The 26,141-nt window shown below is 28.3% G+C and overlaps 1 protein-coding gene across 2 annotated transcripts in view; it reads left to right on the top strand.

The window, feature by feature from the left end:
* The window catches only part of LOC130667696 (POU domain, class 2, transcription factor 3-like), a 270,847-nt gene that overhangs the window by 49,131 nt on the left and 195,575 nt on the right, over nt 1-26,141 (top strand). Inside the window, exon 2 of one of the 2 annotated variants that reach the window (XM_057469482.1) lies at nt 22,961-22,993. The exons of the other annotated variant lie outside the window; for it this stretch is intronic. Within the exon in view, the coding sequence (XP_057325465.1) occupies nt 22,961-22,993 (33 nt within the window). The remainder of the gene's footprint in view (nt 1-22,960; nt 22,994-26,141) is intronic. 2 annotated transcript variants of the gene reach the window in all.

Here is a 26,141-nt window from a genome sequence, read left to right as displayed (position 1 = left end):
ACCGGTTTTAAGATATTTTAAATATTCATGCGTACGATACCATGAGCAAGACATACACAGATTTTGAAATAGGTTTCTTGATACTCGATCTTGCGAAAGACACATACGTAGAAAAAGACACTAGCAGCTAGGGATCTTGCTCAAGATACTTACTCCGGAATCTTATCCCAACACGTGTTACGAGGGGTAGTATTGCTGCAGTAGCTGATAGCGGGAAAAAATGAAAAAAACTATAACAACAGTTAAAATAAAAATGACTGCTAAATTTTTCGTGGATAATCAGTTTTACGTTTTCAATTAATTACAATTAAGCAAAACGGATTCAAAGTGATTTTCAAAAAAGTCTATGTGATCAAAAATACAAAGATAATAAAAAAATAAAAAAAAAAGTCGATTACACGTATTTTTCTAAACTTGTCGTGTTTTTACGGCTCCGAACACCGCAATTGACGCACTGGGGACTTTGGAGAAATTCAATTTTTAAAAATTAATCTTATTATGAATCAACTGAATATTACATTGAAAAATTTTCCTTAATAAATTTCCTTTGAAATTGTATCTACTTTTAACAATATTGGCATACTATGAAGAAGGTAAAGGTAATTAAAAGTCAGTGAAAGGGCCGAGAGCGAAAGAGTGACAGTAAAGCATACTGAATGCTTTCGCGATTGCAGTGTGCGAAATTATTAATTTTTTATAAGAATTAAAAAATTCGATGAGTTATTAATTAACTTGTGCATCAAAGACTGTAATATTGCGGCCTTTTTGTTCAATTTAAAAAAAAATTACTTGATGAATAAATGTTGAGTTAAATTATCCTGGTATGTAGATTGAATCAGAGAAAAGAGTCATGGCCAACTTTTTATGTTGTGTTGGATACTTAGTAATCAACTCTCGTCAACTCATCGAAACTCAAACGATTTACACTTTATTAAACATCCAATTTAATCTAAATTCACAATACCTGCATTTAAAATATTTAATATATAAAGTAAAAAAATATAAAATGTATTGATAAAAAAATAAATCATCAAATCTAATAGATTACAATACAATAATTGATTTTTTCAATGATTCTTTTGTTAAGAAATTTTTATTTCTTTGTTCTCATCATTCGTAACAATAGATAACTGTATAAAAATCATTTTTTTTTTTTTTTAGTTGATCGAAAAAAAAGTTGATTTAAAATTAAAGCATACATTTGTAAGCAACTATGATTTATATAAAAGAACTGTTAATGTATTTACTGCCTCGAGTTATTTCACAATTTATAAGATAGATTATTACACGTTCGAAAAATTAAAGACAATAAAACAATCCACACAGGAAGTATTTATTATATTTTGTAGTCTATTACTCATTAAATGTTCCTATTTATCTATTTTTTTTTTTTTTTTTTTTTTTTTTTATCGTCAATCTGTATTATATCATTCAATTTTTTAACATCGTAGTACATACGTTAACTTGAAAAATTGATAATTTTTATCATAAACTTAAAAAATGAAAATCAGTTTTAGACAGATTTTTTTTTATGATATTTTGTTGACAGATCGACTTATTTTATAAGATCACACGGAAAAATTGGAACCCGACTGGTTACTGTTCTGCACCATACTGAGTCGGGTGCAGAACAGTAACCAGACGTGCTCCAATCTTTCCGTGCATGGTGTATTTTATCATTAAAATGAAAATTTTACTTTCAATTCACTATCAAAAATTTGTTCAATTTTCAAGAATAATAGCCATGGAAATTGAATAAAATTTATTAATCAACAAAATTAAATCATCATTTTCAATGACAATACAATGTGACTTTTTATAAAAATATCTTCTACTTCGGTGATAACGATACTAAGGTCAAAAATAAAATTTGATTCAGGCTCGCTCCGCCTTATTTTCTTTTGAAGTCGACGATTCACTGACAATTTGGTAAACCAAGTCTTAATCAAGTTTCATTTTTGACCAGGGTATTGACTTAGATTTTAACTCATAACATTTTTGAAATATAGAACTGTTTCTTTTTTTAAACTTCAATAAGCTTTTGATAATTGTGTTTGTTAACGTCATGTAAATGAAATATCCAGTATTTATAAACTAATTTTATACGTAAAAAAGTAATTTGTACTTTAAATTATGATTTTTCAGATATCTGTCAGCTCTAAAATTAATATTACTTAAAAATAATTTACTTATTGACAATAAAAAGCAGTTATTGAAATGAAAAACGATAAAATCGCAATTCATTGCGATTTTAACTTTCATAACTTTTATGACTTTAGAAATGTAAAGTTATATAAAAACGTTAGAATATCCAATATTCCGAACCTCGATTGCTCATGGTAATAGTAAAAAATTAAAATAAATAAATAACAATTAAAAAATGAAAATGATCAGTCAGGATTACAATTCCGATTCCCGGGTCGAAATGTAAAGGCTACATTCATCCCTTTAGTCCGAAATAGAACCGATTTAGAGCACTGTAAGCCGCCTTAGTTCCTACATTGAACCTCACACAGTAAAAAATATTGTGCTAAAATCAACACAATCTGTGTATTAGAAACGGTCCACACAATATTTGTGTTATTTTTCAACACAGACTATTTGTGTTGAATTTCAACACAAAATTCGTGTTAAAAATTTCAACACAAAATTCGAGTAATATAAGAAGTAACTTCAACACTTTTTAAATGTTAATGGTGACACAAAAAAAATGTTAACGTTTATATTTGTATTATGGATTATTTTTAGGTTATCGAAAGTATCAACAATTATTATTTAACATTGAACTAAAAAAACTTATTTCATAAAATAAACTTTAAAATTTAAGTGTTCAGCAATTAACGAACTCATATGATGTAATTATATTTTTAAATACGTAATATAAATAAATATACACAAATAAAAAAAAAATCATATATAATTAATAATTATACATTTAAATACGTAAACGTAGTTGAATAAGTCATAATTAATTTAGTTATGATAATAACTTTATTTGTTCGTTGTCAATAATAAATACTAGCGCCATCCCTAAAAAAAATTATTTAAGTCCTTACGGAAAAAAATATCTCAGATAGTACTCATTGCTATCTACAGATGGCACTGACTACTATCTGACATGGTAGCCAGTTCTATTTATTTTTTTCCGTGTACACTTATCCAAAAAATTAAAGGAACAAAAAAATTTTATAAATTTTTTAGTGATTTTTGGAAGGCTGTATTTTCGTGAAAAATGATCGTACCGAAAAAAGAAAAAAAGCAAATCTCTAGTTTAAAGATCTTCCACCAAAATATTCTTTCGAGCCACGGTTTTTGCGGAATCATGAGAAAAAAGTCAAGACAAAATTTTTCTAAATTTTTTGGTTTTGAGGTCTACGGGGCCGGGAAAAATTTTTTCATAAAAACGAATTCATGGCTCGCTTAGGAAATTTATTCAGCTACATTTGCTTTTTTTCGTTTCTCTGTACGAGAGTTTGCTGCTGAGATATCAGCCTTCAAAGGAAAAAGGATCCTTTTGTCTTTGATTATCGATATCTCAGCAAATAATGGCCGCAGAGTAATTGAAAGGGCAGTTTAAGAAAGTTGAATAAATTCCCTACAAGCTCCTTTTTCGATTTTTTCAAAAAAAATTTTTTTTTCATCCGTGATATTCATTTGAAAAACCCTTAAAAAATGGCCATTTTCTTGTTTTTTAGTCGACTCATCGCTACTCTGCAAATATAGATAAAAAAAGTAATGTTGCCAGGTAATTTTTCAGCTTAATGTACCCTCAAAAACCCTAGAAATTTTCAGATTGATCCATTGAACCGTTTGTCTGGTTCGATTGCTCAAAGTTTTGCAAATCAATTAAAGGAACAAGTTTTGTTCCTTAAATTGTCTAATCGTTATCAAAATGAACAAATCAATTTTTTTCGGATTTTCTTTCATTTCTGTGTTAGTTATTCAGTAAATGTAAGGTAAAGAGAAAAAAAAAAAATTTGTTTCGAAAAACAAGATAAAACAAGAATTTTTTTACTTTTTTTTTTTATTTAGTTTATTTTTTATTTTTTTCGTTTTTCGGAAATTTTTTTTTTTTTCTCTTTACTTTACATTTACTGAGCAACTAACGCAAAAATGAAAGAAAATCCGAAAAAAATTGATTTTTTCATTTTGGTAATGATTACACAAATTAAGGAACAAAACTTGTTCCTTTAATTGTTTTGTAAAACTTTGAGCAATCGGCCTGGACAAACGGTTCAATGGATCAATCTGAAAATTTCCAGGGTTTTTGAGGGTACATTAAGCTGTAAAATTACCTGGCAACTTGATTTTTTTTATCAATATTTGCAGAGTAGCGATGAGTCGACTAAAAAACCAGAAAATGGCCATTTTTTGAGGGTTTTTCAAATGGATATCAAGGATAAAAAGAAAATTTTTTTTTAAAAATCGAAAATGGAGCTAGTAGGGAATTTATTCAAGTTTCCTAAACTGACCTTTTAATTACTGTACGAATGTACTGAAATGAATTCGTTTTTTTGAAAAAATTTTTCCCGGCCCCGTAGACCTTAAAAACAAAAAATTTAGAAAAATTTTGTCTTGACTTTTTTCTCATAATTCCGAAAAAACCGTGGCTCGAAAGAATATTTTGCCGGAAGATCTTTGAACTAGAGATTTCAAGCTTCAATTTGCTTTTTTCGTTTTTTCGGTACGATCATTTTTCACGAAAATACAGCCTTCCAAAAATCACAAAAAAATTTATAAAATTTTTTTGTTCCTTTAATTTTTTGGATAAGTGTATTATTGTTCTGTACTTCTATTTTTTTTTATTTTGATAGTTTTTTATTGAAATTTTAAAAAATCCCGGGAAAAAATGTTTTTATAAAATTTTATAAAATTTTACAAAATTTTAGTACTAACATTTTATAAAATTTTATAAAATTTTATACTGAAAATGGCCTGGTAAAATTTTATCAAATTTTATAAAGTTTTATAAAATTTTATGAAGTTTTATAAGAATTTATAAAATTTTATGAAACTTTGTAAAATTTCATAAAATTTTACCAGGCCATTTTCAGTATAAAATTTTATAAAATTTTGCAAAATTTTATAAAATGATTTTTTTTTTCCGGGACGGGTCACCCATCCAATTTATGGCCACCCTCGATGCTGTTTAACTTTTGTTATTGAAGAATCGTTGTCTGCTACGCTCGTCTATTGGTCACTTGTAGCTTAGAAATATTCGTGGCTGTATTTATGATTACTCATGAATTCTTATCAGCCATATTTTATAGTATTAATTTATAATAATATATAAAAAAAAGATTTGAATAACTCAACTATCGATTGTTTAATGGACATAAAATTTTAAAATTAATTAAATTTATTGATTTTTAATGATTTATATTTTTGAATTAATGGCGTAACCTTTGAATTTTTCCTTGAGTAATGAAGAATTAATTTTAATTGATAGTTGACAAAATAAAAGTTTAAAAACATTAAATTCAAAATTATCACATTTTGTAATATATATATATAAATATGTAAGAGAAAGGGGCGGCGGGGGTAGGCAAAACGAGGTACTTCTAAAATTTTATGAAAAAAAATTTTTTTTTTTAAATCTATTATAACCATCCCAAAATTACTTTTGTAGATATAATTGAGCATTATTTTGAATTTTTTTTCGTTAAACTTTTTCAAGAATCTAGTGCCGGTCGAAAAACGTTAAAGAATTTTGTATTATGATAAAAACTATTAAAAACTTTTTTATCTTCCTTTGCATCCAATAATTGTGTAAAATATCTTTTTTTTTAATGTAAATAACTTACAAAAAATTTTAATAAAATCAAACTTATTCAATATTCAGAATTTGTTTTTTTCTACATTTATCTGGGGGTACCCTGCATATATTTAGGTAATCAATTATATTTTTGATAATGTAATTTTCATATTTGTTTATCACCATATTTTGCCCGCAAAAATGAAATTTTTTTTTTATGGCCATTGAAAATTTTGTCTATTTACTTTGAATTTCTAACAATTTTTATAATCAATTGTAATAAACTTATTATATAAAATTGTGTGAAATTTTATCAAATTTTACAAAATGCTACCCCACACTAGATGCAATAGTGACATCAAATTCTCTAAAGTTTTATGAAATATTATAAAATTTTATATTATTTTATAAAATTTCATACAATTATATAAAATTTTATCTAATTATTACTCCCCTTTTGAGATCTTACTTTATAAAATTGTATAAATTTGTATAAGATTTTATAAGATTGCATATAATTTTATGAAATCGTCTACAACTTTATAAAATTTTATAAAATTTCATCTAAATATTACTTCTCTTCTAAGGACTTACTTCATAAAATTATATAAAATTGTATAAGATTGTACAAAATTTTATATAATTTTATGAAATCGTATAAAACTTTATAAAATTTCATACAATTATATCAAATTTCATTTAATTATTACTTCCCTCACTAAGAAATTACTTTATAAAATTGTATAAGATTGTATAAAAATTTATATAATTTTATGAAATTATATAAAAGTTTATACAATTTTATAAAATCTTATAAAATTTCGTACAATTATATAAAATTTCATCTAATTATTACTTCCTTTTTAAGATCTTGCCATATAAAATTTTATAAATATTTATAAAATTCTATGAAATTTGATAAAATTATATAAAATCATATGAAATTCTATAAAATTTCGCTGTACAGTCTTATAAAATTGTATAAAATTTTATATAATTTTATACAATTGTGTAAAACTTTATAAAATTTTATATAATTTTATACAATTTTATAAAATGTCATACAATTTTATAAAATTACATTCATCTATTACGTTCCTTACTCAGAGCTTACTTTATAAAATTTTATTGAATTTTATAAAATTTTATAAGATTTTATAAAATTGTATAAAATATTATAAAATTTTATAAAATTGTATGAATTTTTATAAAGTTTTGCTGTAAAATCTTATAAAATCTTACAAAATTTTATAAAATTGTATAAAATTTTACATTATTTTATAAAATTTTATAAAAACATTTTTTCCCGGGAATAGTACCATAATTATTAATTATATTTATATCTAGTAAAATATTTAATTATTTGCCAGTTAAAGTTACTAGTGAAATTGTGAAATTCATAAATCAAGAAGTGAATAACAGTTTCACTTGTAGAAATTATGAAAATATCGCTAGTTCAGTAGTGAAAATCACTAATTTGGTGTGAAAATTAGGTTCATTAGTGAAAATTATTAGTACTAAATTCATTAGTGAGAATTCACTAATTTGTTATTTGAATACACTGATTATGAAGTGAATACTGCTTCACTAACGTAATTCATGAAATTTCCACTAATTCATGTTTAGAGAGATACTATTTACTATGAGGTACTATTTTGAACCACTTAGTCCGACATATATTTTTTTAAATTTTAAATTTCTTAATAAGTACATGGAGAGAAATTTATGGTAACCGTTCCTAGTACGTTTATGAAATATCATCCCATCCGGTTATGGTAATGATTACTTGGAATTATGGGATATAGGCCTATACTTTCTGGAAAAAGTTCCCATAAGTATGGGAACAATTCCCATTATTATGTTTGCATGATGCTATGGACTCATTTATACGACGTGCGAATGCCGAGCTAGAAAAATAAAAAAATAAAAAAAATTTTTTTTCCCATGCTATTTAAATGGGAAATGGAGAATTGCAAATAAGCACCTCTTAATATTAATATTAAGATCTCAAATTTTAATAGAATTTTTTTTTCATCATCTCAAACAATATTTTCACTGTAACTAAAGAAAAAAAAATAGTCACTTTTTTTGGCCCACCCTGATGAACAGATATGATCATATCTAAGCATTTTTTGCCGGGCTATTTTTTTTGATTTATCATATGGTCATTTTAAAATACTATTCCTTATTAATTACAGAAAGAATGTCATCAGAGAAAATACGCTGATACGCAGAAAATTCACTTTGAAGATATAAAAAATGTATTAGTTCAAGAATATCTCTATCGTCGTTTAAAATGAAAAATCTAATATTTATTTCATTAATAAATTATGATCGTTTAGAATTCATTAGATGATATGAACCGAGTTCAATCATTTGTAAAATTTTATTTTCAATATAAAAAAATACGTTTTGATACATCTATATCGTAATGCATAAATATATTTGAAAATTATTACACTTTTATTTTTTGAAATTGTTATTTGTATCATTTGTCGATTGACAAAATTGATAGAATTTTTTTAAATCGTTTAAGAAATTTAAGCGTTTTATAATATACATGTTTTTTAGATTAAACGTTTTTTCTGAAAAAGTGTTTAATTCCGGAATATCTGTTTTAATTTAAAACACTCGATGTTTTTTTAAACGTTTAATGTAACAGTAAGCGCTTTATAATAAAACAGGTAGAAGTGTTTTTTTCTTTAAACGGATAAAACGTTTTCGGATAAAACACTTAAGTGTGTTACGCGAACCTTTAAAACACTTGTAATGATTTATGCGATTGTTTAAACGTTTATACCGTTTTCTTTCTAAGCGCTTAAGTTGCAGAAAACACTAACGTGTTTTATTTTAACACACTGAGTTAAGCACTTGGATTTGCAGTGATAATATATTGTAATTGTTACCATAAATTTCTCTCCGTATAGTACGAAACAGTACTTAAATTGTAATTATTTTCGATCATTCCAAAATATTTTTTATTATTTTGAACATTTAAGATTATTTTTGGAACTTCCGAATTTCAATCACCCGATGAAAAAAGATTTTATACAATTGTATAAAATTATATACAAAAAATGGTCCGATCCAATTGTATACAACTGTATAAAAATTGTATACAATTCTATACAAAATGTATACAAGTCTATATAATTATATACGATTTTATACAAATTATATACAATTCTATGTAATTATATACAATTCTATATAATTATATACAATTATATATAATTGTATACAATTTGGATAGAATTGTATACAATTTCTATACAAATTGTATACAATTGGATCGGGCCATTTTTTCTATCCAATTTATATATAGTCTATATATAATTATATATAGTCTATATATAATTATATATAGTCTATATATAATTATATAAAATATTTTTTCATCGGGCAGTAATGACTTTTTCCAAGCAGTATAAGGTAAGAGCACCAGTACCCAGCCTCAAACCAGTAGCCAGCCACTTCATGCTGAATTATATCTACATATATTTTGGGCCAATGTTGAAGTATATGCCCTCCTGGCTACTGGTTAGGGGCTGGGTACTGGTGCTCTTACCCCATATGATAAGAAATAATTATAATATACGTATGTTTCATATCATCTTGTATTCAAATGGGGTACCCTCTAAAAAGTAAAAAAAAAAAATTTCTGGATTTAAAAAAAATTTGACTAAATTAAATTCTTTCGTAAATAATTTACATACAGAAGAATTACGTTTTACATAATTATTAAACACAAAGAAAGAAAAAAAAATTTTAATTGTTTTTATCGTAAAACAAAAGTCATAAACATTTCCCGACTGACGCTCGATTTTAAAACAGTTTAACAAAAAAATTCAAAGTTATACTTAATTACATTTACAAAAGTGATTTTGGAATGTTTAAAAAGCATTTGAAATAAATAAATTTTTTTTAACTTCCCGCTAAGAAAATTGTAAATTTTCAAAAATTCGAGAAGTTATTGGTTTCGGTCCGATTTACGAAAATCGAATTTTCATCAGATGTCGACGTTTTGAGGTCCTAGGAAGCTATTCTGACTAATTTCACAACGATGTCCGAGTGTATGTATGTGTGTATGTACGTACGTACGTATGTAAATACCTGTATCTTTTGAACGGATGAACCGATTTTGAACGTCAAGGTGTCATTTGACGCGGCTTGTCAATATCTTGATGCTGTGAGAAATTGTGCTTGATCGGTAGGGCTCGTCCCTTGTAGGAAAAAAAATATATACAACGGGCCAGTCTTGGCACAATACTGGGCTACCGAGGTTCGGCCTTCCGAGGTTGGTCCGAGATCCGACCAACGTTCAAGTGACGAGTCTTGGTTTGCCAGTCTTGGGCCAAGATTCAGCCAATAGTCAAGTGACAAGCCTTGGTTTGCCAGTCTTGGCACAAGATTCAGCCAATGCTCAAGTGATAAGCCTTGGTTTGCCAGTCTTGGGACAAGATTCAGCCATTATACAAGTGACAAGCCTTAGTTTACCAGTCTAAATAACAAATGGTACCTAAAAATCCCTGGCTTCTGTGAATAGCGTAACAGCTTAGTGGATAAGACGCTTGCCTAGCAGTCATGAAGGACCAGGTTCGAGACCCAGCAAATGCAAAAAAAAAAATTAGTTTCATCGATCCACCAGATTTCTCTGTGTACAAATTTATTTCCATATGTTACCATCCCGCACATGTCTACTAATATTTTTTTTTTTTTAATTTATTTATAATGAGCATAGGTGCTTATTTAGCAACAGTCTTGGCACAACACTGGCTCTCGATATTGGGCCAATACTTAGATGCAATCTTGGCACAACACTGTCACTCAAGCTTGGCTGGGTGTTATCATTTCGATGCTTAGACAGACTTGGGCCAAGCTTGGATTTCAAGCTTTCCCCAGAGTTAATAAGTCTTGCGCCAAGCCTCGGCCAAGCTTGGGCCTATTGTTTCTTCCTATATGGGGTTCAGAGATATTCCAAAAATAAAATTTTTTCGAAAATGTTTTTTTTTGATAACTTTTAATGTGCTTAATGGATTGATTCCTAAATCGACTGGGCTCTAGAGCTTTATAAGCCGCGTCGAATGCTACCTCAACCATCAAAATCGGTTCATTCGTTCAAGAAAAACCGTTGTCGAAAGAATTAAAAAAAAAAATTTTTTTTATTTTTTCTGAAATATCTCAAAAACGACTCGATAAATCGAATTCAAAATTTGATCAGCTTTAGAACTTGATAAAATGCGTCGATTGTCACCTCAACCGTCTCAATCGGTTTATTCGTTTGAGAGATATAGTTGGAGAAAAAATGGTGAAAAACGTATTTTTTCGAAAACAACAGCATACAAACGTATTTTCGAGCTCGAAGAGCTCGAAATGTATTCACAATAATGTTTTTGAGGTTCTTGAGCTCGAAAACAGCGGCAAGTTTTGGGGCTGGCTCGCAGGGTCAACTGACAGACCGATTTTTTATAAAGTTTTGGGGTTACGACGTTTTGCCCCCTCCCCCTCTTTCCCTCTATTTTTTTTTTTATTGTTTAACTTTGCGTTGCTGTATCTCAAAAATGAGAGGGTGAACACTTTTATTTATTTTTTGAAGTGAAACTTCTTTACGGAGGCTAGATCTGAACGTTTTGAGACAAAAAAGGGGAGGTAGCTCAAGAAGAGAAACATTGAGTCAAAGTTCAGAATGGGCGAGAAAGAGAATTTCAAGGTTAAGTTTAAAACAAAACGATTTCAATAACCTTGAATAACTTTTGAAGGAGTGAATTTAGCAAAAATTTTCATGGGACTATTTTTGTGGAGCATATCACTTTCTTCAGAAATCTTCTTTGGCTTTTTTCCGGATACTAATTTTTACATAAATTACATCATTTCCAACTTGAAAAATCAAATTTTAAAATCATACTAATGTTCAAGGCATTATTATAAGGAAACGGTTCATCTGACGAAAAATTTTAATCACACCTTTTTTGTAGAGCATTCAATTCCCTTTAAGAAATATATTTGATTTAATTTTGGTTATCTCAATGGCTTGAAAGTCATAAGACAAAAACCCGTTCAGTAAACAAAAAATCACGAATTGCGATGACCTCTCAATATTATTATTAAGGGCTCGAATTTTCACAATAATTTTTTTTGTGAACCCAAATAATATTGTCAATATCCTTTAAAAAAAACAAATCCAGTCTAATATTTGTATTAATTTATTTATTTACTTAGACCGGCTCAACTATAAATAAGTTTCACTTCTATTATGACTTTATGTCTGTGAGGCTCACTCGTTTTTTTGTAAATTCAGAACAAATTCACTAATTTTTAGTTAGTTTTTCAAAATTTTCTGTTAGTTTTTTTATTAGAATCACGACCGCGACTTCAAACGCATACTCTTCATTGCTCGCAATGTTGATGATCCGAGCTTTGATTATAAATAACTAAAATTTAAGATGGTCAATTGACTTCACATTTTAATGGTAATTGTATCTTAATACCCTTGATAAGTATAAAAAATTTAAGACCTTTCTGACACTATGGTCATCACCCGACAACTACCTTAACGTGAGGGAATTAATTTAAAAAATAATTTCGATCAATAAGCAAACACAGCACCTCCGTGCTCAAAAACAAAATTTGTTTCTAATTAGCAAAGCTCAATAGTTACTTTTAAATAAAATAAAAAAACTTATCGAAGAAAATTCAAATAATATTTAGATATTTAAGACGTTAAAAAAATATCATTAGTTTAAAATTTGATTCAATATATAATACATATACATGCTCAGACACGTATAATTAACTCACAAATTTACCATTCTTCAAAGACAAACACTAAGCAATAATAATCTATTAAAGATAGCAAATATAAAGATGCAGTGTCAGTAATAATTATTTAACTCTTTTAAAGTAATATCATAATATTTGTACTAAGTATATTTCATATACTTCAACATACATAATAATAATTAATCATAAATAATGAAATAGTATTGTTACGAAAATAACTGTTTTTTTTAAGTATTTAATAAAATGAGTATTACAAAAATTTAAATTTTGCGCGTTTTTTATGCTATACCTATGACGCATATGACTATCAAATTTATCGATATATTCTCAATCGAGTATTGGCATATTTATGGCATAATATATCAATTAATGTATCGTATTTATTATATGACACATAATAAGTAGAAAAAAAAAAAGGTGAATTATCCCTGATTAAAAAAAATGATTAAAAAGTATTTAAAATGATTTGTTTTTTAATCATTTTAAATACTTTTTAATCCTTCAAATCATTTCTAATCCTGTCTCTTATGGACATTCAACGTGTAAAATCATTTTTAATCATTTTGTTTAATCAGGGATTTTATTTTATTTGTGTGAATTATTCAAAACAATAGCTTATACTGCAGTATTACTACAACCTTTAGTTCAATAAATAATCTATAATTTCGAAAATCAATAATATTTTCAAAAATAATACTTAATAAAATACAGTCGTATTACTTCCTAATGGTAAGTAATTTTACTGGGTTATAAATAAACTTGAAATTGTTTGATCTAGTACTTGATTTATTAATTGACTGTCAGCTTAATTTAAAGATACGGCTTAATTTATTTATCAATTATAAGTTATGAGTCACCTACATCGTTCTCTATATAATTTTCATTAATTACTATTATGATTTTTTATTATTATTGTATTTTATTTTTTTAGTAACCTAATTTTTATTTTTTCTAATTTTTTCCATTTGATCGATATTTAATGTCCAGATAAAACTCAAAATTATTTTTATATTTGTATAATTATTTAATTATAGGCGTATCAAATAAATCGTCTTAATTATTTTAATTCTTATTGTCATGAGTTTATCAACACTAAATTAATAAACTAAATTATTTTATTATTTTTTAAAATAATTGTTTGAAGTTTTATATTTTCAGTATCGTTAAATTCGAAACACAGGAAGAATAAAGGTATACATAGTTAAGTATATTGATGTTACTGTAGAGGGAAGTGAAACGTAAGACGATAGATGGAAAGTTGTTTAATATTTATTGTCTATCGTTGGCCTCTATTCGCACTTCTCAATCCGGTATATTTTACATTAAGATTCGTGGTGGTCACCGTCAATTCACGGAAAATATTTAAATATCAACAGATACTTATATGTAAATATATTTATTACTGCATATTGAAAGATAGCTTCTTACTAAACAATGTTCATGAATCAAAATGCTTTTCGTTTTTATTTTGTTAATTACCTGCTAAATATCAATTAAAAACTTTTCGTTTGTCTAGAGTCATAATTAATATTTTTTTACATGAATCAATTTAGTCTTTTAATTTTTATAGTTAACTTAGTTATTGACATTGTCTCAGTTTCTGACTCTTGCAAATTTATTTTAAAATAAAAAAAAAATTACTTGCATGGATAAATAAATTTATTTTCAATTCTAAAAAACTTATCCTGAGCCTAATTAATAGCAATAACATAAATAAAAAATAAAGTGTTTTAATAGAAAAAAAATTTTTAAGCCGAAAGTGGCTATAGAAGCCATTTCTTAGGTATATAGTGTAAGCAGTTTACGGAAGAGCGTTCTAGAATTATATCTCTTATTTTATTACTATGTAACGTTAAAAATGTAATGATAAAGATGTATGAATAGTTTAATAATGAACTGTAATTTAGTTTAAAATATTAAAGTATCATATTAAATAACATTCTATTTATAAAATGTGAGTTTCAATAACTAGGCTCAATTTTATATGTATGTCAAAGTTATTGACCCTCAAATACAATCATGATTTTCAGTTTTGGTGAACATTCGTTTGCTTACGTGAATATTTATATTAATATTGTATAACATACACAGTAAAAAATATTGTGTTAAAATCAACACAATCTGTGTGTTAGAAACGGTCCACACAATATTTGTGTTATTTTTTAACACAGACTATTTGTGTTGAATTTCAACACAAAATTTGTGTTAAAATTTCAACACAAAATTCAAGTAATATAAGAAGTAACTTCAACACTTTTTAAATGTTAATGGTGACACAAAAAAAATGTTAACGTTTATATTTGTACCATGGATTATTTTTAGATTATCGAAAGTATCAACAATTATTATTTAACATTGAACTAATTTGTGATAGTAAACATGATCCTAAAGTTAGCAGACAGTTCACAATTTTTAAATTTTTTTATCAACAAATCAATTATGAGAAAAAATAAATAATAAAAATGTGCGCACGTAGAAAAGTAAAAAAGCCACAGATGCAATTTTTTAAATATTTTTTTTTTTTTAAACTATACGAATCATGAACTTTGTCAACTTAATTTTTTCATGTTTAATTGGAAATAAATAAAATCAATGTCACAAAAATAATACCTAACCAAGCAAAACTGATGCTTAATGGCAGTTCCCGCGTGAATAGAAGGAAGACATTTTTTTTAACACAATGCAACTGTCGTTTCAACACTTTTTTTGTGTTGATTTTAAAGTAACACTTAATAAATGTTGATAATATCGATTTTTGTACTAAGTAACACTTTTAAAGTGTTGAATAGGAGATCGATTGAAAATTTTAAAGTAACACAAAGAATTGTGTTGATTTGACACAAAATAATAAACACAAAAAATTTAACGCGGACCGTTTTTAACACACCCGGGTCAAAAACAAAACTTGATTTAGACTTGGTTTACCAAATCGAAATTTGGAGCCGTTTTTCACAAGACAAACTCGATTTTTTTTACGGAGGTATGAAATATATTAAGTTTTCGCCTTGGTTTAGACTTAACTGGCTTACTTAGTCACGATTTAGGACGAAAAAGTTGAAATCAAGTCGAAATTGACTTGGTTTAGACTTATTCGACTTAAAATGTAAGGCGAAAAAGTCTAAATCAAGTCGAAACTGACTTGATGTAGACTTATTCGACTTAAATTATAAGTCGAAAAAGTCAGAACTAAGGTGAAATAATTTTGATATATTAAGGCGATAGTAAGGCGAATAAATGACTTTTTTTCGACTTGGTTTAGCAAGTCGAAAGTAATGTGAATGACTATCATGCTCAAAGTAAAGATGAATAAGTTGAAACTAAGATGAAAAAAATTCAAAAAGTTGAAAAAAAGTAAATTTAAGTCGAAAAAGTCGAGATCTTATCAAAAAATAGTCGGCAAATCGATAACTTCAAAAGAAAATAAGGCGAAGCGAGCCTGAATCAAGTTTTATTTTTGACCCGGGCAGATACACAATATTTTTTACTGTGTAACTTGAATTGTTCGTCTTAAAAACAATTTTGTTGTATGTAAAATGAATATTTAATTTCTTTTTTAATTCATAATTTTAGCTTTCCGGGTCAAAAATAAAACTTGGTTTAGACTTGGTCGTCTTAAATCGTGACTAAGTAAGACGACCAAGTCTAAACCAAGTTTTATTTTTGACCAGGGCGATTAGCTTCAAATAATTATTTGGAGCTTAAGACCTTACTTAAGAAATCTAAAATTGTATATTATATAAAACACTATCTATTTAAATTGAATTTTATATTAGTTATCATAGAATGTAGGAATTCCATTATTCTCCTATAGGAATTCAATTATTCGCACATCTGATAATCTCTTGGAATTCCTTAAACATATCTCGCCTTTTCTTTTGGATGTCGCTTATCCTTTTTCAATCCTACTGTCACACTTCTGCTGCTTTCTGTATTTAAGGGAGAAAAAAAAAAAGAATTAATAATAATAATGAGAATAGAAACTAAAAATGACAGCTAAATTTTGCATGATTACCGGATTTAAGATTTTTTTTGTTAATTACACTTAAACAAACAGGATTTGGATAGTGATTTCCAAAAAGGTTCTTGCCACTCAAAATATAAAGCTAATAAAAAAAAAAAGTTAGGCCATTTATTACATTTTTCAAAAATTATCATGCTTTCGAAGATTCATACAGAACATTTGACAGCACTGGTTTTTTGGGGTTAAAATACTTCATTTTAAATCAATAAAATAAAAAAACTGACTTAATTCCGGAATGAAATTATTCGTTAATCAATTATCTTTGTACTATTGTACAATTGAATCCAATGTTGTGTAATAAAAAAAGCGTAGGGTCGATTTTATGTGAGTGAATTTAAATTCCAAATCGCCAATTAGCAAAAAAAAAATTTTGAACGTAAATCACTCACTGAGGGCTTACGCTTGAGGTGTGTGAAATTATTTAATCAATTTTGCTTTCAAATTTGTTATCAACATAATATTTTAATTGTTCATGATTACTATATCTAAACATATAATTCTATTATTCGTTAAAAAAATTGAATTACCCCATACGAAAAAAATATATATCCGGATATATCCGGGCAAATCTGCATATATGAGACATATATTTATATATATGTTGCATATATGCGACATATTCCAGATTTGCCTGGATATATCTGGATATATATTTTTTTCGTATGGGACTATAAAGCTAAAAAAAAAAAAGCCACCCGACTAGAAATTGTCCCAATACATATATTGGGCCCCAATTGGGAATCGCTGTGGCATGCCCAGTCGGGCTACCCCAGTCGGAACCCGATCGGGAACTTGTTGGGTGTAATGGGGTGGAATCCTTCCACATTACATTTTAAATTAAATTTCGACTCGCGCCAAAAGATCCACCCTCCTTCTTCAACAACTGTCAATAATTGAAGAAAATGCAGTCACTGATGCGCCGGGGTCGCTACGGTCGAGTCCCGACATTTGGTTTTAGGGGTTGGCCAGTCTGAGTGGAGAGGTACGAGGGCCAGAGACGACGAGCAATCGCCGTGGACGGACGTGCCTTACTACTACTACTACTACTACTACTACTACACGTGCTGCTAGTCATCATAAAAATGGGCCAAGAGCATATAAGCCCACGGCTCGTGGAAGCTTATTCTGTATTTAAGTTAATTAAGTTAATTTAAACTGGTATTTATATACTATTTATTGTGGATTGGATCTGGTTGATTGGAAAGGATTGGAATGGTTTGGTGGACTTGGAAGAAAGGACTGGTTATGGTTGTGGTCTTGGAGGAAAAGGATCGGTGGCATAAGAAGGACTGGTTAAGGCTGGAGATTGTGGGAGTAAGTGAACACGTTTTGTCTATTGTCGGGTTAACTATTTTATTTGTAAAATAATATTTTATGATTGGAGTCGTTTACTAAATTAGATTCAGTAGAGTGACATTGTCGTTAATTAAATTAGTCGAGTCAGTTTTGGTAATTTAGTCGAGTCAGTGTCATCAGTCATTTTGGTTATTGTTCATCTGCCATTAATTATTATCTGTAAAGCGGCTTCGTTAAATAAATGCCATGGTTTTTATATTTAAATTTGACATATAAAATTAATTTATCATAACCTTCCTGATAAGTTTAGGTATAAGACTTCTCTCCTAATGTTAATACTGTGTAGTCCAGTACGGGGTTTATCCTCGTCCTGAGGTACTGAGTTCAGCTAGACAGGTTTGCAAAACACCTTAAGTTTTGCACATGCGTGGGACACTTATTGCATTGAGACCACAATTCAATTAATGTAATAAGTGCACCCATTACATGGAATATCCCAACGCAAAAATCATCTACCCAGCATCAGTTTTTCCTAAGTGGGACCCAATTGGGAACTCGTTGGGATAGCCCAATGCAAAAATAAATAACTTTGACTGATTTTGCCACGTCGGAACCCAATTGGGAACATATTGGGATATCCCAACGCAAGAATAAATAACTTTTATTGGTTTTGCCACATCGGGACCCAATTGGGAACTTATTGGGATATCCCAATGCAAAAATTATTATTGTTTTAATAACTTTTAGGATTCATATATAATCTGAAATACTCAAAATTTGTTTTTGAAAATTTTCTTTTTTTTCAAAAATTTAATAATAAAAAAAATTTGTTTTTTACGCTCGTACACAATATTTATGTTAAAATTACTTTTTTATTTATCTAAATTGTTTATAAACAATTTGATTTTATCAAATTTATTTAATTTTCAAATCAAATTATTTTTCGCTTCTTCTGAATAAGATATTCTGTTTTGTGTTCCTCCCTCTACTCTTTTTAATTTTTTCTAGTATAATTTTGATCGACTAAAATTTTTATCAACTAATTTTTTCTTGATTTACTTGAAGTACCCTGAGATTTTAATTTGATAATCCATTTGATCGTAAAATTTTTTAATTTCTTTTTAATATTTTGTTTACTGGCTGAAGATTAAACAAAGTACAGAACAATAATATATTTATACAAAGAGTACGTCGATTATTGCATCACGGATTTTTTATTTCTTCAAGTTATTCTTTAGTATTATAATAAATATACTATTTACACTCACGCGTTCGCATACGTGGGTCAGCGCAGTGGATAGCATCAAAGACTTTGGATCAGAAGGATGCAGATTCGAGCCCAGCAGTCATCAAGATTTTTTCATCAGTCAAAATCATATGTAATTCCTCTAAGTAACGCATTTAAAACAATAGATTACATTTCGGCTTTAATTAAAATTATTTTATTTTTTTTTTGCAATTTAATATTTTTTTTAATAGGGATCGCACGTTTGGGATTACGTCGGTCTTACCCAATTGGGAACCTATAGGGATTGCCCGATCGGGGCCCAAGTACATTTCTGCGTTACATCCCAATGTAGGGTCCCCATTGGGCAACCCGATCGGTTCCCAAGTGTGTGCACCTAAAAATTTCTAGTCGGGCATCCGGCCTTACCCGGAATGGAAAGGTAGATTATTTCTTATATCAATACAATAAAGCTACAACAGGGTAATTAATACTTATTTTGTGTAAGCTTAAACATGAATTTCAAGGAAATGAGTTATGTCTTATCATTTAGAAGTTATTAGAAGACTAAGCTGCAAAAATAAGCTTTCTTCATTTTTTGTAAAATTTTCGATATCATCAAACTGTTAGAAAAATGTTTAAAAAAATCAAGTATTACAGTGAAAATAAAAGCTAATCGTCCAAATTTCGAGATACGTATTACAGAATTGCACGATATTCATTCACCTTACTTTTGACTTGCTGAATCAAGTCGAAAAAAAGTTATTTATTCGTCTTACGTTCGTCTTAATATATAAAAATTATTTCACCTTAGTTTTGACTTATTCGCCTTATAATTTAAGTCGAATAAGTCTAAACCAAGTCAATTTCGACTTGATTTCAACTCTTTCGTCTTAAATCATTACTAAGTGAGCCATTCAAGTCTAAACCAAGGCGAAAACTCAATGTATTTCATATCTCCGTAAAAAGAAGTCCAATTTGTCTTGTGAAAAACGGCTCCAAATTTCGACTTGGTAAACCAAATCTAAATCAAGTTTTATTTTTGACCCGAGTTTCCTTTTTTTTTTTTTGAAAATTTTCAATTTTCACAGCAGGAAGTTAAAAATCAAATTAATACACTGTAAAAAATCACCGGGGTAAGTTCAAGCGGTGTAGGTGTTAAAATTGGTTCCATGCGTTTTGAGCACCTGATAAAATATCCCCGACAAAATATCTCTGGACAAAATATCCCCAGTTTTGTGTCAGTTTTTTTGGCTTTTTTCACTATTTTTGCTTTCTTTTCATGGGGATATTTTGTCCGGAGATATTTTCTCGATATTTTGTCGGGGATATTTTGTCAGGTGCTCAAAACGCCTGATACCGTTAAAATTATCGGTGTTAAATTTACCCCCAAAAGCGGTGTGAAAATAACGCCGCCACCGGTGTAAATATTCTAGACCGGTGTTAAAATAACGCTGCCGCCGGTGTAGATATTCTTTACTGGTGTTAAAATATTTTATTTTGTGAATATTTTTACTTACTCGATCACTATACTAGTTGATAAATGATATTTTTTATTAATTTTCATGAAGAACTGACATTTTTTGTGTTTTGTAATCTTTAATGTTAATACTCCAAACGGACGCAATTTACCCCGCTTTTACACCGGTATTACTCCGCTTTTACTCCGGTTACCCCGCTTTAACACCGGTGTATTACTCCTCCTACACCGGTGTAATTTCATTTTTACACCGGGCGGAGTTAAAAAGAGTCCATTTTTAACACCGCTCTTTTTACAGTGTAAATATGGTTGTATATTATAGTTTTGATTTTCATGATAAATTTAAAAATAAAATTAAATTTCTCATGACAGAATAAATTGTGCATGCAAAGAGTGAGAAGTTAATCGCGCGTAGACTCCTGCAGGTATTGTAATATTTAATGAAGTCATCAGCACGCTGTGCACTGTCGCCGATTTCATCAAGCATTTATGTCAACTGATGTTCCTATATCTTCTTTTCTTTACATTTGTTATAGGAACCACTAGTTCAAAATACTTCAATATTTATTTCGCTCATAAGTATTTAAATTTACAAAAGCAATTACAATCTATGTTTATGCTTTATTTATAAATCTATAAATATAAATATATTCCGGTAAAATTGTTAATACCGAGAAACAATAGATTAGATAATTTCGTTTATCATACTAAGTATACATGCATACAAACATTACGAAATATATAAATAACATTGCATACCACGAATAATAATAAGAAAACAGTACTCATAAATCATGTAACTCATTGTAATTTCATGTCAATTATTGTTTATTACCATTGAGTTTTTTTTTCTTCTTAATGAACTTATCAATGATGTGAAATATAGAATATTATAAAATAATAATATTACAAATGGAATTTATTTTATTCCAGCTAAATAATTCAAATTTACATTCTTTAACATCATTAAAAACACTGTGATAATTTTATGAAAAATATAGATTTTTCGTACATCTTTTTAAATATATGAAGTACGTACATGATATTCGAAATATATATTTATGGGTCATTCCACCAATTAACTTTTTTTTTTCGGAGTATCACCCTCTCGAATTTTGTTCAAATTTTGTGGAGTGATTCTCTACATCAAAATGAAGTTGTCCTGAATAGTTGAGCTCTTAATATTAAGTACTTTCAAAGTAATGATTTTTTGAATTTTGATGATTTTTTTTTTTTTTTAACTTTTTCACTAATTTTTTTCTATAGTAAAAACATTTTCTACAAAAATACAAGCTCTACATTTTTTTTTATAAAAAATTCTCAGCTTTTCGATAAAAACATTCATTTTTCACTATAAGTTTAGGAAGATTCTCAAAACTTTAATTAAAGCGAAAACAGTTGATTTTATGAATTTTTTTAAACGGTAAAATATTTTTATACAAATTTTCCAAATTTTGACATTTGAATTTATCGTCAAAAAATTCGCATAACATACTCTATTGTACATCTAGATAGTGCTGCTGATTTATTGCAAGTTATACTTTTTAAAAACCTGGTGTTTACTGATACGTCTACAGATTAATTCATAAAAATAAACTTTACGTTCAAACAAAAAATAACCCTATCGCCATAATGACACGTCTTTTGTAAAAAATTCTTAACTTTCAGAAAAAAATATCAAATTTGAAGTTAAAATTGTCGCAAGGCTAGAAAAATAACTTTTTTCATCTAATTATAGTTTTGAGGGTCTTCCGTTACTTATAATGAAAAATGAATATTTTTATCAAAAAGATGAGAATTTTATACCAAAATATTATAAAGCTTTTTTTTTATAGAAAATGTTTTTACTATAGAAATAAATTAATGAAAATTAAAAAAAAAAAAAACAAATTGTCAAAATTCAAAAAATCATTACTTCGAAAGTACTTTATATTAAGAGCTCAACTCTTCAAGGAATCTTCATTCTGATATAGTATAGAGAATCGCTCCACAAAATTCGAACAAAATCCGCGGGGGTCACACTCCAAACAAAATTTTAATTTTCATATATACCGTTACATTATTTAAACAGTAAAAACTAAGTATATCATTTTTTGGTTAACGTAATTAATCGAAGTTTTATCAATAAAAATGTCTTATATTTTTTAAATAATCTATTTTTAATAAACTTTATAAAGAATTCCTTACTTACCAAGTTAGAGTTGATTGATATTTATCATCAATTCAGACCTCTGATGGTATAAATATACTATGTGAAAAATGTTGGACATTAAATTAAAGAAAAATCAATACATACATTGGCAATACGGCTGAAGAAAGCAAAAAACGAGCTAAAATTACTCATTAATCGATCGTAAAAGCCTGCAACATAAATTAATTTTGATCATTTATTTTTTGTTACAGACTCTTGTGATGCTGTCGTAGAAAGATCTTACGGTGAGTTTTTAGACGATATTCTACTTTAGAAAAATAAATACTTATATTCATTGTCTATAAATGATTTAAAAAATGTAGTATAAATAAGTAATTATAATACATATATATATATATATATATATATATATATATATATATATATATATATATATATATATATATATATGTATATAACAATACATATAATTTCAAAGTATTAGTTATAACTATTGTGAAACATTCTCGCTCACATAGATCCTTGAAGTAGTTTAAAAAGATAGTAAAAACGTTAGCGGTGTGCCCTTTGTTGCCTCTGCGCAGTTTCTTTTTTACGATCGTATTCTATGAAGTTATCCCAGGCGTATCGTCATCAACGAGGAGGCAAAAAAAACCGTATCTTGAAAAAATTGCGTGAACATGATAAATTATAGCACAAATATAGTTTACTCTGGAAGGTGATATTTTTGTCTTACTGTGTCGAATTTTATGAATTTTTTTCATCCATTTATTCAACTTTATTATTTTCACATATATATATCATTAACAGAATGTCATACGAATTCTTAGTTCATTATCCAGGAAGCGATTCATCTTCATTTGGGTCGACTATTTTAGTTTTAAAGGATGACGGGGGTTGCAAAAAGTCAGGTTATATTCAGTGATACTTTTTTCATTTTTTTGATTTAGTTTTCATATTAATACCATACTGTAATATTCTTAAAACCTATTACCGAAGTCGTTAAATTTGCCAATTGAGAATTTTATTAAGCGTTCTTCACGATATTATAAATTTCCCCAGAAGCTCTGTTAACCGTATCTAATTATAGTAATGACTTTCAACATAACTCACAATCGTGAGTTCAACGACAATAATAATAAAAAAACAAAATAATAATCATAATAATAATTTTCATCGTTGAGAGTGGGTTCAAATCATCAATCGCGTCCTTTGGACTCTTGTCTGGTGTGAACAATAGAAAAGGATGTGTTAAAGTCCTTGTAAAAATTCAAACTTCTGGTTTAGAGTATATTGTTGGGGTGAATCAACAGGTCCGTTATAAGAGTGTAAAGCGTTTTGAATCCACCCTCTTGGGGTTTGAATTCGTCGAGATATGTAAGGGGGTGGCTGTATCTGCAGGAGGCCGGTTTTAGCCGCGAATGCTTTTGGGTTATCTTGTTTAGGTATGTATACATATATACGATGATGGGGCTGTCCTGACTATTATACTACTGAGGAATATAAGCTAAGAGGGCTGACAGCCGATTAGGACAAGAATCAACCGACAACCCCCAATGGAAAACTTAAAATAGCATCGCTCAATCATCGAGCGGGTATCGAGCTCGAGAACTAACAACCAACAGCCTACTTTCGTATTCCCTGTGTCCTTCAATTCAACTATTATATAATACAATATATAAGAACTCGAGTTATTTCTTTTTATTTTGTTTGTTAGCACGTTTATGTCCCAAGTAAGAAGAACATTGAAAATTAGAATTTTTCTTTGGAAAATCTTTCTATTACATGTGAATTTATTTTTTACATTAATTTCTTCTTCTTTTTGTTAGTATTAATTAGAAAATATTTTTGAGAGGTTGATAATTGTTACTTAAAAAATGAGATGAGTCACGTGTGCTAGATGATGGTAAGACATATATATTGAGGTGTCGAAGTTGAGCACCTCTTGGATGCTCATTACAGCGTGTCCCGCCCCCGGCAACATTTAATAAGGGTATGGACATAGGGGGTAGAAGGTGAGGGCGGTGGGTGACCTCGCCTGGAGCCTTTACTCTTCCTTACGTCCTCTTATCCAGTTTTTCTCATCGTGTCTTACTTTTATAGCCTACATATATTCTTATTTATTCATCTCTCTTTATCTAGCTCTTAATCCTTCATACAGTTTCTCTCGTACTCTTTCTCTTTCCTTCATCATCTGTCTTTATATCTTGTTTATTCACCACTACTAACATCACCATTACCAACACTATCAACAGCATCATTCTTTCATCTGACTACCTGCCAGGCTCCTCTTCCTGGCGGTCGACGGCTTTATGAATCATACAAGGTACTTTGCATTCACGACGGATCGACCGAAGAAATTAGAGGAAGTGACGTCTCTTCGCACCTGGATATTAGCAATTTAACATTGAATAATTTTTTTTTTTTATTAAGTTGCTTTCTTAATTTTACTTATTCATTTATTTTTTAATCATACAGCTAATTTAATTAACTCATTAAGTGTATCTAGTAATTACATAAGCTTATTGTATGTAATTTAAAAAATTAAAGAAATTATTATAATGAGTTGGAAAATACTATTTTATATCGAGTTTATTACAGATACATGAAAGAATGTAACTGAATGTTATAATATGTATTATGTTTGAGAATTAAAATAATCGTCTTTTACATTTGTGAAACGGAAATGACGTAATGATAAATAGACACAGGCGATAAGAAATAAAACATAATAAACATTTTAGTTTTAATATGGCCATGAAGATGAAAAAAATTTTCCTAGTTTGGTTGATGGTGTGTATTTAAACCCGTTAGTAAGCTCGTTTTTTGCTATAGACTCATTATCTATGCAAGACTTGAAGAGCTATGTACCGTGCAAGCGGAAAAATGCTGGGAACATTACATTAACTATAAGTATGTATAAACAAAAAAAGTGATAAAGAAAAATGTGCAAAAACTATAAAAATTATTTAAATTTGAATCATTACGAAATGATTAATTCACTGATTTACTTATTCGCTGATTTACTGCCAACGAGCATAAGTTTTAAATACGTTGGAATTATTTGTGAATGAACTATCGTTTTAAGATTAAAAGAATCTTCATTCGGTTTAAAAATCGGTAGTTATCATTTTTAGAAAATAGTAGGGTGATGCCCGAGTCAAAAAACAAATTCGGATTTAAGTCTCAAAATTCTCAATGGGGTTTTTAAGGATCAATTCAGAATTTTAAGATTAACCTCAGTATAGAAAGTTATCCTAGTTTAGTCCTAAAAGTAAAAGTTACGACCCATTTTATCACTTTGAGGACTAAACTGGAATAACATGATCTGGATGAGAGCCTCAAAATATTCAAAACATACAGGAATAATTTTATCCATATTTGAACCTCAAAAGTCTCATTCGACGTATTCTCTCCCCTCCCTTTTGTATC

This window comes from Microplitis mediator, chromosome 5 (genome assembly GCF_029852145.1).
Source record: "Microplitis mediator isolate UGA2020A chromosome 5, iyMicMedi2.1, whole genome shotgun sequence".
Taxonomy (NCBI): domain Eukaryota; kingdom Metazoa; phylum Arthropoda; class Insecta; order Hymenoptera; family Braconidae; genus Microplitis; species Microplitis mediator.
This window is presented reverse-complemented; position numbering and strand designations above follow the sequence as displayed.